This window comes from Prinia subflava, chromosome 27, assembly GCF_021018805.1.
Source record: "Prinia subflava isolate CZ2003 ecotype Zambia chromosome 27, Cam_Psub_1.2, whole genome shotgun sequence".
Classification (NCBI taxonomy): Eukaryota; Metazoa; Chordata; class Aves; order Passeriformes; family Cisticolidae; genus Prinia; species Prinia subflava.
Window position 1 is genome coordinate 870,776 of NC_086273.1, and position 18,602 is coordinate 889,377.

At 49.1% G+C, this 18,602-nt stretch overlaps 1 protein-coding gene across 3 annotated transcripts; it reads left to right on the forward strand.

Moving 5' to 3' along the window:
* The first annotated feature begins 974 nt into the window (after positions 1-974).
* LOC134562366 (uncharacterized) lies at positions 975-8,994 on the forward strand. Of its 3 annotated transcripts, XM_063419742.1 has the most exons (5): positions 987-1,694; positions 3,716-3,820; positions 4,468-4,599; positions 4,943-5,090; positions 5,253-8,994. In XM_063419742.1, the coding sequence occupies exons 1-5, from the start codon at positions 1,631-1,633 to the stop codon at positions 5,506-5,508; spliced, it is 705 nt and encodes a 234-aa protein (XP_063275812.1). In that variant the 5' UTR covers positions 987-1,630; the 3' UTR covers positions 5,509-8,994. The 3 variants fall into 3 exon arrangements, 1 of the variants encoding a protein (XP_063275812.1); XR_010083146.1 differs by having other exon boundaries at positions 975-1,877; positions 1,954-3,820; positions 4,468-5,090; XR_010083147.1 differs by having other exon boundaries at positions 1,032-1,877; positions 4,468-5,090.
* Positions 8,995-18,602: the final 9,608 nt, after the last annotated feature.

Below are 18,602 nucleotides of genomic sequence, written 5' to 3' on the forward strand. Positions count from 1 at the left end.
GTGCCTCTTCACAGGACCACTGGACTTCCCTGGACTCACCTCAGCCCACACCATTCTCATGCCCCTGCTGCCAGTACCAGCAGGAATATTTTATATTAGAGGAAAACGATTATTTTAGTGATAGCATGTAAATAAATATATTTCTAAAAGCAGTAAGTTCTTGCCTGTTGTGGCTGTTTCTGTTGGGGTAGAATGCCCAGAGCTGGGAACAGGGCTGGAGCTGTGAGATGAGCTGTGAGGAACCTGCACTGCAGTGCGGGACCTGTTTGTGCCAGCCTCAGCCTGCTTTCCCAGCAATGGCCATCAGCAAGGCTTTCCTGCACCAGTACAGGGACATGCTGGTGAGATGTGCAAAGGCTTGTCCAAAAGCTCATTTGTGATGCTGCCTGAAGGACTGTGCCCCGTGGAAGAGTGACCCACATTGCAGCAATCTGTGGAGAACGTTTGTTCCTGGGATGCACTCACACTGGTGAAAAAGGTGGGGGCTGTCTCCCATGGGAGGTACCCCAGACTGGTGCAGAGGGCAGGCCAAGGCTCTTTGCAGCAGAGAGTTTTGCCTCAACCCTTGAATGAAGCCCTACAAAGTCTTGTCATATAGACATCCACACATGCAGCCCTGCAGATGCTCATGTGAACTGAGAGCTGCGGGATACGCGCAGGGTCATGCCCTGGAGTGCCATTTCTGAACTGCCTCGGCTGCTTCTGAGGCAGCTGACATGCCGACGTGCCACTGCACCATGGATTTAACATGGTGCAGCGAAAACCACCCCTGGGTGTCTCTTTGTCATGATCTCGTGTGTTGCTCTGTCCAGTTGTCACTCCCTTGGTTTCTCGCTGTATCGCTGTTCTTTCCCACTCCCCCTATGTCTTGCTGCCCAGCCAAGGCTCCTTCCACAGACTCCATCCTGCCCCAGTCCAGACTTTGCTCCCTCCTGTTCCCTCCTCCTCATTCTGCCTCTCTTCCTCTGTCCCTGCTGTCTCTTCCTGCATCTCTGGTCCTGTTCCCTATGCTTTTGCTCTCCTTGCCTCTCTGTTCCGCTTCCTGTCCTTCACACTTCCGTCTTTACTTCTCAGCTCCGCTCCCTGCGCCACGCTCAGCTCACACTCCCAGGCGAACTGCCCCGGCAGCCATTCTCTGCAGGCGGGAGACGGCGGGGAGCGGTCCTGCAGCGGCGAGTCGGGCCCGGGACAGGCGCCTCGGCCCTGGGGCCGGAGCGGGGCCGCTCCGAGCCAGCGGAGGCAGCTGGAGCTGCGGCCCGGGGAGCGGGGCCGCCGCAGCCCCACAGCCCCGGGGCCGCCCCTCAGGGCCCCGCGCGGAATGGCGGCAGCGGCGGGAAGGAGCCCGCGGGCGGCGGGCAGCTCCGCCTCCCTGCCGTGCCACACGCGGCAGCTGGCCTCAGGAGCACCGCCGGTGGTGTGGGGACACTGGTCCCACAGCTGGGGACGAGCCGCCGAGCAGCACAATGCCGCGGAATGCATTAAGGGAGAGAGTGCGTGTATGAGCGAGTTAAGGAGCAAAGAAGGGCAGAGTTCATCGGTGCCTCCCCTCGGAGAGGAACGGAGGGCCCGAGATGGCACCCAGACGCAAAGCCGAGGCACCTGACCGGCCTGCCTGGGTTCTGGGTAGGAGATGTCACCGAGAGACCCTCTAGCCTGGTACGGCCCTCTGCTGATCATGTGCTGCAGCCTTCAAGGTGGGCATCGACGTGTGCTTGATTCCAGAGGATGGCATTGGCTGAGTTTATGCAGCCGGGCAGCTGGAGACTGCTTATGAGCCTTGGAGACATGCCAGAGGTGGAAAGCTGTCAGTGCCTCTGTGCTTGTGGCTGTAAACCCCCCAGGGTTTAACTGGTGCTTCCTGGCCAATTGTACCAAAGGTGCTGTATCAGGCTTTCCAAGAGGTTCTGAGCTGAAGGTGCCTGGCACACATAAGTCATGAATATTTCCTTCCAGGAAGAGCTACTCAGCTGAAAGGCCACCTGTGTTAACTCTTACCTGTGGGAACTGACACCTTTGTGTGTAACGCCTGGCAGTTCCTCATGATGTCCAAGGACAAGCAAGAGGGAGCTCAGGGCCTCTGGAAGACTGCTTGAGGCATGTGGGGCACACATAGTGTTCACTTCTGCCACTTGCAGTTAACCAGACACAGGAAGGTTCTAGAGATGAGCACGTGGCGTCCTGGTGTTCCCAGCAAAAGTGTGGGGATTTGACTGTGGGTTGGTCTACAGGACACGAAGCCCCTGATGGTGGCACTTGGGCCGCACCTGCTGCAAAGGGAAAAAGGATTTTTGCTCAGGGGTTATTGGGGGTCCTTGAGAGAGCTTTAATCAGGGTTGGAAATGAAAGGGAATAAAGCAGGCTCGCTTGGGAGATGCCTGAGCACTGCACATCCATGTAGGCATGAGAATAGAGTAGCGAGAAAGTGCTGCCTTCAAAGGTCACAAAACTGTAGCAGAATTATCGGGAAAAGCATGCTTCCTGCCAGAATGGTGCCAAGACAAAAATGGTACTGAAGAACAGCACTTGCAGTGGGGTTTTTTAATGCAGCCTTCATAAGGGGCTTTTGATAGGGATTGCTGAGGAATAAAGAGTGCCTCTGCATTCCTCCTCACAGTGCTGCCTCCCAGAATACCTCCACCCTTCTCTACCTGTGCTCCTTACAGGCCTGTGCAGAATGAGGAGATTCAATAGAGGGAAGGTGCATGAATTCACCAGGCAATATGAGCATATACTAGGGAGTTCACAGACACCACTTTGCTGTGAGATCACAGAGCCCTGTTTGATGTGAGGTCCCAGAGCCCCACTGTGCTCTTCAGTGCTCACTCTGGGCAACACTGGAGAAGCAGCAGTGGCAGTGGAGGCACAATGTTGCGAGCACGGGGGGTCTTGGTCCTGACCCACTACCTCCTGCTCCTGTTTCTCCTGGCCCTGCAAGCACAGAATGCCCAGAGTGCTCCAATGCCTGGGCAGGGAGCAGGTAGGCAGGCAGGGGCCAGCACACAGCCCTGGCTGGTGGCAGTGGGGCCAGGGCTGGGCCTGGCTGAGCCAGGAAGCCACCATGGTGTAGGCAGTGGGGCAGACACACCAGGAGAGGTGTGAGGGGCTGCAGCTGCTGCAGGGTGCAGCGTGGAGAGAGGTTCCTAAGGAGCAGGGAGGTGGGGAGACAACAGTTCAGGCCCAGAACCTTGGCCCTGAGTTATCTGTCACTCTGCACTGGTCAGCCATCAAATTCAGCTCTGGTTAGCCGTGGCTCAGCACTGGGTTTTCCACCACCCAGCACTGCTTATTCAGCCTCCTGACCACGCTCCAGGGCTGACCCAACCACAGGTTGTGTGAGCATGCCATGGCTTTTCACTTCACGGGAGAGCTGCCAGCTCAGTGTCCCAAGGGCAGTCAGACCCCTCTGCAGCTGTGACAATACAGACCTGCCTGTGCGTGCCCTGTCAGGACCTTTCTCATCCAGGCCTTGAAGTGTGACCATGACGGCACTGCATATGATGGTAACTTCTTGTGGGTGTTTGGTTGTAGTTGTGGACAGAGAGAGTGCTCTTTCAGCCCCTGAGCTAGAGCCAGATTCTATGCTGATTCCGAGTTGGTATCTCAAGCGTGAGTAATCAGTCTCTACGCCTTCACAAGAATGAGCACTACTTTTCCTTGTGCTATTCATGGGAAATGTGCCTTCATAGGTTAACATCCATTTTTAAATCTAACATAGGTAAGGATTATGACAAGGTCCCTGAAGAATTCCCTGGAGGATTCCCTGAAGGATTCCCTGAAGTTCCAGAAGACCTCCTGACAGCCTGGGATGAAGCTTCATCTGGTTAGTATATCCCACTCTGTTTTTACCCTGGGACCTGGGAAGCTGAGCTTTTGGCTCCTGTAGGGATGTGCTGTATCCTGGACAGCCAGAAGCACTCAGGCAGAGTCTTGCTGCTGGAACATTCCACTTCATACCTCCTGGGCTGAGCCATGGAGATGGTACAACACAGCGCCTGCTCCCGGTTTTGCTTCCGGATGATTGCCAGGGGCATCTCCTGCTGCTGCTGCAAGTTGTACCATTACTGGCCAGAGCTGCTGTGTGCAGACATTGGCATCCAGATGTGGGGAAAAAGGCCTGTGCTGAATCTGTGTTCGCCTCACACTCAGCACAGCACTGAGGCAGAAATGATACCCCATGAAATCGTGGCTGCCCCTGACAAACCTCAGGGTCAGGAATGGGTTGGAGCTGGACCCCAAGCGTGAGGGTGAACCTGAAGGGACTCCTTGTGTGGGATTTGGTTGATGAAGTCTTGGGTGGTTTGGGTCTGTGTTTTTTGTTGTATAGCAGAAAATCTGTCTGTGGATTCCTCTTGTCTTTGGGGATAGAGGACTCCTTACTGCCACTTTCCAGAATGCCTAGGCTGTGGTACCTTGCTCCTGGAAAGGGACAGTGACTTCTATTTAAACTGTCCTGTGTTCTTTCTGAAGAGAGAGATGATGAAAACCCTGATGTGCTGGAAACCATTCCTATGGAAGAAAGTGACAGTGTGCCGGGCTCAGATACAAAAATAGAACCAATACAGGATACCAACCCACTTATTGAGCCTCAGGAGTTTTCAGGTGAGTGCCTGGGAGATGCTGTCTTGGGAAAAGAGAAGAGTTTCAGCTGTATCTCTGCAGGTCGCTCCATAGATGAATTGCAGGTGCTCAGCACACAGCCCTGGCCTGCAGCTTAGAGGAGCAGACAGGAGCAGTGCTGTTCCCTGGCACACACTGCGTTCTTCTCCATGGGAACATTAGGAGATCCCTCTTGGTCCCTGGTGCTAAAACACCAGAGCCAGAGGGACCAATCTCTGAAGACAACAATCCTTGGGCACCTGAAGTGCACTGTGAGATTATCCCTAGTGCAGAGTACAAACATCGTCTCTTGCATTGTCTCGCACATTGTCTTTTCTCCTGCCAGGTTCAGCTGCTGGGCAAAAAGCTGAGACTGCTGGACACTGTGACCCGAGCAAGTACTACATCCTAGGGACAGTAGCAGCCTCGGCTTTGCTTCTGCTTGGGGCAGTGTGTGGGTATATTGTCATGTATCAGCTGCTGAAGAGAGACAGGTGAGTTATTTATTGCTGCCATTGGTAATGAAGTGTTTGCACCGTGCTCGAGTGCCAAGGCAGCACCTGGAAGTGCTCTGCGGAAACCTCTGCAGTGCAATGCTTTAACTGTGCTCTAAATTAATATCTATGAGGAGTCCTCTGGGAAACCTGTTTCTACAGGAGGACGCAGGAAGACAAAGAAGCACTAGGGCAAGACTACACTGGTTCTTCCTGGGAAAGGCGTGGTCATCCTAGAGGTAAAGGTGAAGCAGAGTCAGGAGGAGGACCAGGAAGGGATGAGACAGCCCAAGGCAACAGGTTCCGGGACAGCTGCCGCCTGTTTCCTGAGGTCTTTGCAGCAGAGCTTGCCCAGCGGTACAAGAACATGGGCGCAGACCCCTCACCTCTGCCCACGTGTCCCTTCTGTAAGAAATAGAGGTTATGAAGGCCCCACCTTGAGGTTAGTTCTCCCATGTTGTCTCGTTCTGTTACCAACTGTTATTCTCACTGTCGTGTAATAGTTGTAATTACTGTATCTTACTTCTACCCCAAGGATTCATTTATGTATCCCCTGCCCTCCTACAAGTTACCGTTTATTGTATCCATTGCATTCATCTGTGTAGGCCCTGTTCACCTAGGTGTTTGCATGTTGCAGTCCAGTGTATTCATTGTATTGGTTTGTGCTCCCTTTTCTCTCTCATGTATTACTGTTTTATGTACTCACCCTGTGTACCCTCCTGTTCTCCTGTGTGATGCTGATCCTCCCCAAAGCCCCCTCCTCTTGTTTTTCCATCGGGAAACCGCCCGCTGCTCCCACCATCTCTGCTCTGCTCTCCATGTGGCCTAAAAATGGCCCTGCCAGCTACCCATACCTCACAAAATGGCTGCCCCACAGACAGAATATGCAAAGGAGCTGGCATATAGCCAAGTTGAGTGAAATAAACCTTTAAATCAGCCAACCTAGAAAGAGTTCTTACAAAAGAAACATAACACCTAATAAAGAAAAGACGTAGTGTTGGAGTCCAGAAGATCCCTCTGACAGCCCTGGAGAGTCAGGGGGCTGTACAGGGGGGTCTGGGATCTGTACAAGGGGGTCAGCCAGCCTCCCACAGAGCCCAGAAGGACTCTGATTCTGGCTTCTATCCATGGAAGTGATTGCTCACATGAAGGAAGAATCACAGATCCCAAGAATTTAGAAGTAGATAGTAGTTTGTTATAGAGTATAAATATAGAGATTAGGATTCATAGTATACGGGGCTGAGAGGACAAGATGGAGGAATTGGGGAGTGGCCCCTAGTTTCCTTGTTCTTGTTCTCATCCCCCATCTTTTGCTGATTTGGACTTTAGAGACTGGTTTAGAATAGAACTGACATGTTAGCGTAGCAAGTTAGTATTGGTAATGTTCTGTAAACAATAAATACGTCTTGGACTGTGGTTGGGTCGGGAGTACGGTACATAAGGTACGGGGCTCTCTGATCCGCCCCAGTCCAGCAGCAGCCCAGTCCAGCGGCAGCCCAGCGCCAGTCCAACGGCGTGTCTTGCTTTGCTGGGGACGCCTTGCAAAGCCGAACAAGAACTGTTAGATAATATGAAATAAACAACCTTGATAACTTGAGCTGCTGGACTCACAGTGTCGTCTCTGCCTTTGGTGTGAAACGCTCAGGGCAAAGAGAAGACAGAAACCCTTATTATCTTGGGGAACAGCAACCCCAGGAAAATACCCAGGGAACAGCAACCCTGGGGGAAGATTTCACCACCTCGGGGAACGGCCGCCCCGAGGGGAATCTCGGGGAACATCAACCCTGAGAACGTAGCTTTCAACAGAGAAGAAGTCACAAGTGTCGCCCTGACTTGTACTGAGCTCCATCAGAGTAGGACCCCTAGACTCTGAGCCATTTAACTGAGGTCTTTGGACGTTCCCGTGAGGACGAGACCCCCGGACCTGGTGTCGACGACAGCAGGGACGACGTGCTCCTCCTCTTCGACGTCGACCCGGGAGCAGCGGAGGCGGCGGCGCGCACCCCTCGAGCTCCCACCCCAAGGCTGAAATCTTTTAATAAAGGCTTTTAAAAAGGAGAAGAAGCTCTCCTGGCCCTAATTTATAACACTTCTGTGATCTGGCTGATGGTGCCTCTTCACAGGACCACTGGACTTCCCTGGACTCACCTCAGCCCACACCATTCTCATGCCCCTGCTGCCAGTACCAGCAGGAATATTTTATATTAGAGGAAAACGATTATTTTAGTGATAGCATGTAAATAAATATATTTCTAAAAGCAGTAAGTTCTTGCCTGTTGTGGCTGTTTCTGTTGGGGTAGAATGCCCAGAGCTGGGAACAGGGCTGGAGCTGTGAGATGAGCTGTGAGAAACCTGCACTGCAGTGCAGAACCTGTTTGTGCCAGCCTCAGCCTGCTTTCCCAGCAATGGCCATCAGCAAGGCTTTCCTGCACCAGTACAGGGACATGCTGGTGAGATGTGCAAAGGCTTGTCCAAGAGCTCATTTGTGATGCTGCCTGAAGGACTGTGCCCCGTGGAAGAGTGACCCACATTGCAGCAATCTGTGGAGAACGTTTGTTCCTGGGATGCACTCACACTGGTGAAAAAGGTGGGGGCTGTCTCCCATGGGAGGTACCCCAGACTGGTGCAGAGGGCAGGCCAAGGCTCTTTGCAGCAGAGAGTTTTGCCTCAACCCTTGAATGAAGCCCTACAAAGTCTTGTTGTGAAATACAAAGTTATGTTTCGTGTCAGGGAAATGAAGAAAATCTGTGTAATCATAGGGATGGAACACAGCCATGGGACAGTTATAAAGATGAGTTCTAATAAACAGCTGAGGAAAGCATGGAAGGAAGTTTTTGAATAAATCTTTTGCTTGCAATTATCTATTATAAGTCTCAAGCTATTCTGCAATTAGTGTCCTTTAATTATAACTTTAGAAGCTTGTTTTGTATTAAAGAATTTTAAACTGTAGTTTTAGAGTGCAAAAAGGTTTTCTTTTAGACAAAAGAAGGAAAAAGGAGGGGGCTCAGGCCTCACATAAGGTGGGAAAACATCCTGGACATGAAGATATGACTTCAGCTCACTGATTTATGACTCCTGGAGAAGGAAACTGGACATCAGCATTTGGAAATTGATGGACTTGAAAATAGAGATGGGACCCCCACATCTGGAAGCCAGATCCCACCACCTGGAAAACGTATCCTGGAAGTACATCCTGGAGTATTGAAATATCAGAATAGATCACAATGGTCCATAGAATTATACAGGACAATCTATAGATTTATGGCTGTTAGGTATTGAATTGTGACGTTAAAACTAGAAATGGAAACTGCTGAGAAAGCTTATGAATATGTATAAAATACCATCAAATCCAGCAATGGGTGTGCAGTTGGAAGGGAAAACCCCTGCCACTGTACCCAGCGCTGCCTCTTTGCTCACACTTTACCATGTTAATTAATTAATTATTAAATTGCTGCTTGATATATTGGCCGTGTCAAGCGTCTTATTTTTAACAATTTGGTGGAGAATGCGGGCAACTCCAATCCATTGAGGGAGGCCCCTGATCTCGGGGAGGCGCCCCACCTTGCAGGCTTTTGCCTCAGGTGGCCCTGAGTGACTGGGGAATCTTTCAGGGAGAAGGAGATCCTCGAGGTAAATTGTGAGCGAAGGATTTTGAGCTCCCGGATAAAGCTGCAGTGAAATTCACCTGTAATAACTCGTGCACAGAGACCCAGGCGAGAAAAGGAGGCTGTAAGTATCGCTTGGTTAGGTGGGCTAAGAACGGGTACACACGTGTGAGAGTGTGAGTGGTGTGTGTGTGAGACGTGGTCTGACCACGAAGTGATTGTGGAGTTCTTCTAACCTCGGTTCCGTGTCTCCGCGAGGGGAGCGGCAGGTGAAGGAACAAAGCGAGTGTTGGTAAAGGGAATTCTTTCATATAAAAAGGTCGGGGGCGGGATGCGGCAATAGTTGGAGAGGATTTCTTCACAGTAAATCAGAGGCGGGAAGCGGTATTGGTTGAAGGGACTTTTTATTAAAGAAATCCTAGACAAGTGAGAAAATAGGAAGGCCTTTCATTACTGAAGTCAGAAAGAGTGTGGTCGAGGCAAGTGAGGGAATACCCGTTTCTTAGGGTGGGTCAATGCCAAGACAAGGACCCAGGGGTTGGTATAAACCAACAGGCAAATAGAAGTACTAAAGGTACTGGGAAAGGAGGGAGCTTTTTACCACAGGACAGTCCCCTGGGGTTAATGTTAAAATTTTAGGATGAATGTAAATCCAGGAAAGGAAAAAGTAAAGAGAAAATGATGAAATACTGTATGATGGAATGGACTAAAGAAATGACACGACCTGATAATTTGTACTGGCCAATGTACAGGTCATCTGAGGGGTGGATCTGTCAGGCCCTAAATGCCTGTGTAAATGAAAAGGATCCAATTAACCAGGAAGAGAGCGATTATGCTGCTTTATGGCACAAGTCCTGGCCTTCTCCCCTGTATGCTTTAAAAACCAAAAAAGGAGAAGAATCCATGAGGCCACTTACACAACCTCCCCCCTTATCTACCACAACCAGCTGCCCCACCAGAGGTGCCTAATCCAGCACCCCCAGCACCTCAAGCCCCTATGGCACTGCTTGCACCTCAAGCCCCTGTGGCTCTGCCTCGTCCTCCAGATTCACCACCTGCACATAGAAGCAGGGAGACAGTTCGGGCAGAAAGGCGCAAGGACAGTGATGATGAGAGCAAAAGGGGCCAGTTAGATCCATTAAGGAAGGTACTGATAGCAAGATACCAAGGGGGGAAGGGGAGGACAGCTATTAGATATGTATCAGTACCACTGAACACTGGGGATGTGAGAGCCCTTAAAAAGGAAATGGGGATGTCTGATAAACTAGATCAGTTCCTGGGGCCCAAGAAGCCACAATTAAGCTATTAAACTTCTTAGAGAAAAAGGGTTTGAAAGCTTCAATGTTCAAGTTGCAATTTGTAGAAGCAGAAATGAAGTATTTGGGTCATTAGTTAAGTAAAAGAACAAAGAAACTGGACCCCGAATGAGTATCGGGCATACTTGCCTTACCTTCTCCCAGAACAAAGGGAGAGATAAGACAGCTGGTAAGGCTATTAAAGTGTTGTAGGCAGTAGATAAAAAAAGTATAGTCAAAAAGCAAAATTTTTATATCAGAAGTTAACTGGAGAACAGATTCATGATTTTGTAGAGTTAATTGAATTACAAACTAAAGTAAGACCAGATTTAACTGAAAAAAAAATAAAATTATCTGAAGGGGAGAAATATTTCATCAATAGCTCCTCCAAAGTATTAGAAAGGAAGCAGAGGTCAGGATATGCAATTGTAAAGGGAGGAAACATGTTGATAGTAGAAAGGAAAAGGTTAAGTTCCAGCTGGCCCGCACAAGCCCGGGAGTTATATGCGTTATACCAGGCTTTAGAACTGTTAAAAGACAAAGTGGAGACTATTTATACAAAGTATACTTTTAGAATTGTACATACTTTTAGGAAGATTTGGAAAGAGAGAAGTTTGATCAATACCCAAAGAAAATGGTTGATCTATCAAGAATTAATACTTAAAGTGCTTGAATCATTAAAAAGACCAGAAAAAAAAAATATAGCTGTTACACATGTAAAAGGTCACCAAAGAAACACAAGCTATTTAGCAAGAGGAAATGACATAGCTGACCAAGCTGCAAAAAGAGGCAGCTTTTGAATTGAAAGAAACAATTCAGTTGAATATTATAACAAAAGTTCAAAGAGAAGTCCAAAAAATTTTATAGCTCCTAAGAAGCTATAAAGAAATTAGATACTAAGAAAGAACAAAGGAAAGGAGTACTCTTAGATAGGTGGGAAATTTTGTCCAAAGCCTATGCAAAAAAGATTTTGAGCCAATTACATCAGCATACTCATTGAAGAACCAGAGCCTTGTGTGATCATTTTTTAAAAAAAATATGATGGGTGTATTGGGATTTTTTTTTGAAATAGCAAAGCAAGTAACACAGAAGCGTGTTACTTGTCAGAGAGTCAACAAAAAGGTAATGAGGCAAACTTCAGCGGGGGGGGGGGCGGTAAGAAAATAGCCTATGAACCTCTTGAAAGAGTTCAGGTGGATTATGCTGAGCTTCCAAAAGTCAGTAAGTGGAAGTATCTGTTAGTAGTAGTAGATCAACTAATTCGCTGGGTAGAAGCTTACCCAGCTGTAAGGGCCACGGCCAAATTTGTAATTAAAATACTACTAGAACAAATTATTCCCCGATTTGGGGTTATTCGAGCCATTGATTCTGATCAAGGCTCCCATTTTACCTCTAGTGTCATCAAAGGGGTAACACAAGCCATGGGTATTTCCTGAGAACACCATACCCCCTTGGCTCCCTCAGAGCTCTGGGAGGGAGAAAAGAAGGACCAAACTATAAAACAGCATTTAACCAAATTAATGATTGAAACCAGAATGTCCTGGAAAAAATGTTTACCTTTAGCATTGCTTAATATAAGAACACTTCCTAATGCAGATACTGGGCTATCAGCATACGAAATGCTTTATGGAATGCCATATTCCCAAGAGATACCCCAAACATCAGTAATAGTTAAAGATATGACTATTCAGAAAATATATCCAAACAATTAGACAACATGTATTAGAGTTGAGAGAAAAAGGAATATTGGCTCAATCTACCCCTCTAGGATTTGGCATACATAAAATAAAACCAAGTGATTGAGTGCTGGTTAAAAGCTGCAAAGAGGAGACCTTATCTTCTAAATGGGAAGGCCCATATTTAACCCCTTAACCACTGATACAGCCATCCAGACTGCAGAGAAAGGCTGGACCCACACATCACGATTAAAGGACCAGTGGGACCACCAACAGAGGCACCGGCCGAGCTTCAGTGGAACATCTCATCTGCTCCTAGAGAACTGAAAATAAGACTTAAAAAGGATTGATGCATGTTTCAGGAACTCTTGTACCTGAGGTTTCAGAATCAAAACCTTCCAAGGAAAGTGAAATGTCCTAACCTAAACTGTAAATGTTTTCCCTGGGGTTGTTTCAAGTGCACTGAGTGTCAGAAATTGTGGTATACAAACTTGGTGCGGGCAAGGATCCCTAGTACCCTTTGCTGGAGTTGTAGGGATGAGATAGAGACAGATAGAACACTAAGGGCTGCAGTAGAGAAAGGATACATTAAAGTAGGTGATAAGGATTGGTGGGGGACCTGGCTGCACAGGACACGGGCTGGGATCGATCTGCAGGAAGAAGCAAAAGCAAAATTCGAAAGAATTGAGTGTGATTACAACAATTAGATACCAGACGGATACCAAATTGAAATAAGAGAGTGGCACAGAGCTAAGCTTCAGTAGGCCTGGCAACAATTCACAGGTAAGAATAAATAGAGGGCAAGACCAGATTGACCTCTGCCTTTGCCACCAAGAAGATGAAATTCCCAACTGTTGGCAGCAACCCAATAGGTTGGAGGGGTGGAAAGGCATGTCATACTGGACCTCTCGTTATATACCTGATCATGTGTGTAAGCATTGCCATGGCAATTGACAAATGTCACCCATGTCACCAGTCAGTGAAATGGAGAGGAGTCACAACGGTATCCTTTGTTGGTCACACCCATATAAACAAAGGTTGTTATGATGAAAGTCAGTTAAGGGTTTGTGAAGAGCAAGGAAGAGAATTTTGGATGGCAAGGAATTTAGGAGCAAGAGGAGGAGCTGGCCGTAATTACCAGACATGTCCAAGAGGAGAAGAATATATATGCTTTACCAAAGCAGGTATGTGGAGATACACTGATGGGGGAGGAGTTCAATATGGGGGGAATTTAGTGCAGAAAGCAGTAGAAGGGTTGAAAACCCACTCTGAATCTAAAGTTGCTTCCCCAAATTTGTATGAGAAATTAAAGAAACAGCTGCCAGAGTTAGACCTTTCCACTTCTGGAGAATTTGTTTATGGATTTAATGCAATGAATTGTAATAGAATTAAATATTTCCAAGTGCTGAATTTGTGGTGGGACCCAAATGACAGGGCAATAGCCTTAGAGAGGAGAAGGGTCAGAAGTAGCACAAATTTTAAAGTAGAAGCGAACAGGAATTACAAAACCTGAAGAACGGACAGAAGGATGGGTATTGACAAATGTAGTGATAAGCCAGGAATGCATAGCCAAGAAAGGGAAAGCTTTTGAGACAAAGGTAGGGGAAACCCCTTGCAGGAAAATGTATACCACAAATTTCTCTAAAATCGGTGGTAGCCACAAAACCCAAAAGGATATTTAAGTAACAAACAAATGCCTGTTCAACAATAGAATTCTATCCTTCAAGCTTCATGGTGAGACCAGTTGTTTGGAGGGGGGGCTTGGTGGAAGAAAATAGTATTTATAATATTATGTTCATTGACTGGATTGTTGTTTTTACCTTGCTTAATTCCATGCTTTGTTCAGCTTATCCACTCTGTAATTCAAGGTATGCAGGTCGCTGTGATGCCTGTAGACCCTGAACTAGCTACAGGGGAATTTAGCCATTTTGAGAAAACATCTAAAATATCCAAAATAATGAAATTGAAGAAAAAGGACAAAGAAGGAAAAGTTTCTGAAGTTTTGGCCAGATTCGAAACCCAGACACGAATAAGTAAGATAAATAAAAATTTATACAAGGAGAGTGGGGACTGTGAAATACAAAGTTATGTTTCGTGTCAGGGAAATGAAGAAAATCTGTGTAATCATAGGGATGGAACACAGCCATGGGACAGTTATAAAGATGAGTTCTAATAAACAGCTGAGGAAAGCATGGAAGGAAGTTTTTGAATAAATCTTTTGCTTGCAATTATCTATTATAAGTCTCAAGCTATTCTGCAATTAGTGTCCTTTAATTATAACTTTAGAAGCTTGTTTTGTATTAAAGAATTTTAAACTGTAGTTTTAGAGTGCAAAAAGGTTTTCTTTTAGACAAAAGAAGGAAAAAGGAGGGGGCTCAGGCCTCACATAAGGTGGGAAAACATCCTGGACATGAAGATATGACTTCAGCTCACTGATTTATGACTCCTGGAGAAGGAAACTGGACATCAGCATTTGGAAATTGATGGACTTGAAAATAGAGATGGGACCCCCACATCTGGAAGCCAGATCCCACCACCTGGAAAACGTATCCTGGAAGTACATCCTGGAGTATTGAAATATCAGAATAGATCACAATGGTCCATAGAATTATACAGGACAATCTATAGATTTATGGCTGTTAGGTATTGAATTGTGACGTTAAAACTAGAAATGGAAACTGCTGAGAAAGCTTATGAATATGTATAAAATACCATCAAATCCAGCAATGGGTGTGCAGTTGGAAGGGAAAACCCCTGCCACTGTACCCAGCGCTGCCTCTTTGCTCACACTTTACCATGTTAATTAATTAATTATTAAATTGCTGCTTGATATATTGGCCGTGTCAAGCGTCTTATTTTTAACATTGTCATATAGACATCCACACATGCAGCCCTGCAGATGCTCATGTGAACTGAGAGCTGCGGGATACGCGCAGGGTCATGCCCTGGAGTGCCATTTCTGAACTGCCTCGGCTGCTTCTGAGGCAGCTGACATGCCGACGTGCCACTGCACCATGGATTTAACATGGTGCAGCGAAAACCACCCCTGGGTGTTTCTTTGTCATGATCTCGTGTGTTGCTCTGTCCAGTTGTCACTCCCTTGGTTTCTCGCTGTATCGCTGTTCTTTCCCACTCCCCCTATGTCTTGCTGCCCAGCCAAGGCTTCTTCCACAGACTCCATCCTGCCCCAGTCCAGACTTTGCTCCCTCCTGTTCCCTCCTCCTCATTCTGCCTCTCTTCCTCTGTCCCTGCTGTCTCTTCCTGCATCTCTGGTCCTGTTCCCTATGCTTTTGCTCTCCTTGCCTCTCTGTTCCGCTTCCTGTCCTTCACACTTCCGTCTTTACTTCTCAGCTCCGCTCCCTGCGCCACGCTCAGCTCACACTCCCAGGCGAACTGCCCCGGCAGCCATTCTCTGCAGGCGGGAGACGGCGGGGAGCGGTCCTGCAGCGGCGAGTCGGGCCCGGGACAGGCGCCGCGGCCCTGGGGCCGGAGCGGGGCCGCTCCGAGCCAGCGGAGGCAGCTGGAGCCGCGGCCCGGGGAGCGGGGCCGCCGCAGCCCCACAGCCCCGGGGCCGCCCCTCAGGGCCCCGCGCGGAATGGCGGCAGCGGCGGGAAGGAGCCCGCGGGCGGCGGGCAGCTCCGCCTCCCTGCCGTGCCACACGCGGCAGCTGGCCTCAGGAGCACCGCCGGTGGTGTGGGGACACTGGTCCCACAGCTGGGGACGAGCCGCCGAGCAGCACAATGCCGCGGAATGCATTAAGGGAGAGAGTGCGTGTATGAGCGAGTTAAGGAGCAAAGAAGGGCAGAGTTCATCGGTGCCTCCCCTCGGAGAGGAACGGAGGGCCCGAGATGGCACCCAGACGCAAGGCCGAGGCACCTGACCGGCCTGCCTGGGTTCTGGGTAGGAGATGTCACCGAGAGACCCTCTAGCCTGGTACGGCCCTCTGCTGATCATGTGCTGCAGCCTTCAAGGTGGGCATCGACGTGTGCTTGATTCCAGAGGATGGCATTGGCTGAGTTTATGCAGCCGGGCAGCTGGAGACTGCTTATGAGCCTTGGAGACATGCCAGAGGTGGAAAGCTGTCAGTGCCTCTGTGCTTGTGGCTGTAAACCCCCCAGGGTTTAACTGGTGCTTCCTGGCCAATTGTACCAAAGGTGCTGTATCAGGCTTTCCAAGAGGTTCTGAGCTGAAGGTGCCTGGCACACATAAGTCATGAATATTTCCTTCCAGGAAGAGCTACTCAGCTGAAAGGCCACCTGTGTTAACTCTTACCTGTGGGAACTGACACCTTTGTGTGTAACGCCTGGCAGTTCCTCATGATGTCCAAGGACAAGCAAGAGGGAGCTCAGGGCCTCTGGAAGACTGCTTGAGGCATGTGGGGCACACATAGTGTTCACTTCTGCCACTTGCAGTTAACCAGACACAGGAAGGTTCTAGAGATGAGCACGTGGCGTCCTGGTGTTCCCAGCAAAAGTGTGGGGATTTGACTGTGGGTTGGTCTACAGGACACGAAGCCCCTGATGGTGGCACTTGGGCCGCACCTGCTGCAAAGGGAAAAAGGATTTTTGCTCAGGGGTTATTGGGGGTCCTTGAGAGAGCTTTAATCAGGGTTGGAAATGGAAAGGGAATAAAGCAGGCTCGCTTGGGAGATGCCTGAGCACTGCACATCCATGTAGGCATGAGAATAGAGTAGCGAGAAAGTGCTGCCTTCAAAGGTCACAAAACTGTAGCAGAATTATCGGGAAAAGCATGCTTCCTGCCAGAATGGTGCCAAGACAAAAATGGTACTGAAGAACAGCACTTGCAGTGGGGTTTTTTAATGCAGCCTTCATAAGGGGCTTTTGATAGGGATTGCTGAGGAATAAAGAGTGCCTCTGCATTCCTCCTCACAGTGCTGCCTCCCAGAATACCTCCACCCTTCTCTACCTGTGCTCCTTACAGGCCTGTGCAGAATGAGGAGATTCAATAGAGGGAAGGTGCATGAATTCACCAGGCAATATGAGCATATACTAGGGAGTTCACAGACACCACTTTGCTGTGAGATCACAGAGCCCTGTTTGATGTGAGGTCCCAGAGCCCCACTGTGCTCTTCAGTGCTCACTCTGGGCAACACTGGAGAAGCAGCAGTGGCAGTGGAGGCACAATGTTGCGAGCACGGGGGGTCTTGGTCCTGACCCACTACCTCCTGCTCCTGTTTCTCCTGGCCCTGCAAGCACAGAATGCCCAGAGTGCTCCAATACCTGGGCAGGGAGCAGGTAGGCAGGCAGGGGCCAGCACACAGCCCTGGCTGGTGGCAGTGGGGCCAGGGCTGGGCCTGGCTGAGCCAGGAAGCCACCATGGTGTAGGCAGTGGGGCAGACACACCAGGAGAGGTGTGAGGGGCTGCAGCTGCTGCAGGGTGCAGCGTGGAGAGAGGTTCCTAAGGAGCAGGGAGGTGGGGAGACAACAGTTCAGGCCCAGAACCTTGGCCCTGAGTTATCTGTCACTCTGCACTGGTCAGCCATCAAATTCAGCTCTGGTTAGCCGTGGCTCAGCACTGGGTTTTCCACCACCCAGCACTGCTTATTCAGCCTCCTGACCACGCTCCAGGGCTGACCCAACCACAGGTTGTGTGAGCATGCCATGGCTTTTCACTTCACGGGAGAGCTGCCAGCTCAGTGTCCCAAGGGCAGTCAGACCCCTCTGCAGCTGTGACAATACAGACCTGCCTGTGCGTGCCCTGTCAGGACCTTTCTCATCCAGGCCTTGAAGTGTGACCATGACGGCACTGCATATGATGGTAACTTCTTGTGGGTGTTTGGTTGTAGTTGTGGACAGAGAGAGTGCTCTTTCAGCCCCTGAGCTAGAGCCAGATTCTATGCTGATTCCGAGTTGGTATCTCAAGCGTGAGTAATCAGTCTCTACGCCTTCACAAGAATGAGCACTACTTTTCCTTGTGCTATTCATGGGAAATGTGCCTTCCTAGGTTAACATCCATTTTTAAATCTAACATAGGTAAGGATTATGACAAGGTCCCTGGAGGATTCCCTGGAGGATTCCCTGAAGGATTCCCTGAAGTTCCAGAAGACCTCCTGACAGCCTGGGATGAAGCTTCATCTGGTTAGTATATCCCACTCTGTTTTTACCCTGGGACCTGGGAAGCTGAGCTTTTGGCTCCCGTAGGGATGTGCTGTATCCTGGACAGCCAGAAGCACTCAGGCAGAGTCTTGCTGCTGGAACACTCCACTTCATACCTCCTGGGCTGAGCCATGGAGATGGTACAACACAGCGCCTGCTCCCGGTTTTGCTTCCGGATGATTGCCAGGGGCATCTCCTGCTGCTGCTGCAAGTTGTACCATTACTGGCCAGAGCTGCTGTGTGCAGACATTGGCATCCAGATGTGGGGAAAAAGGCCTGTGCTGAATCTGTGTTCGCCTCACACTCAGCACAGCACTGAGGCAGAAATGATACCCCATGAAATCGTGGCTGCCCCTGACAAACCTCAGGGTCAGGAATGGGTTGGAGCTGGACCCCAAGCGTGAGGGTGAACCTGAAGGGACTCCTTGTGTGGGATTTGGTTGATGATGTCTTGGGTGGTTTGGGTCTGTGTTTTTTGTTGTATAGCAGAAAATCTGTCTGTGGATTCCTCTTGTCTTTGGGGATAGAGGACTCCTTACTGCCACTTTCCAGAATGCCTAGGCTGTGGTACCTTGCTCCTGGAAAGGGACAGTGACTTCTATTTAAACTGTCCTGTGTTCTTTCTGAAGAGAGAGATGATGAAAACCCTGATGTGCTGGAAACCATTCCTATGGAAGAAAGTGACAGTGTGCCGGGCTCAGATACAAAAATAGAACCAATACAGGATACCAACCCACTTATTGAGCCTCAGGAGTTTTCAGGTGAGTGCCTGGGAGATGCTGTCTTGGGAAAAGAGAAGAGTTTCAGCTGTATCTCTGCA

Coding starts and splice junctions, on each gene's coding strand:
- LOC134562366 (XM_063419742.1), top strand. CDS start 1,631: ATGTCACCGAGAGACCCTCTAGCCTGGTACGGCCCTCTGCTGATCATG. Junction 1,695..3,715: donor CATGTGCTGCAGCCTTCAAG/GTGGGCATCGAC, acceptor AATCTAACATAG/GTAAGGATTATGACAAGGTC. Junction 4,600..4,942: donor TGAGCCTCAGGAGTTTTCAG/GTGAGTGCCTGG, acceptor TTCTCCTGCCAG/GTTCAGCTGCTGGGCAAAAA.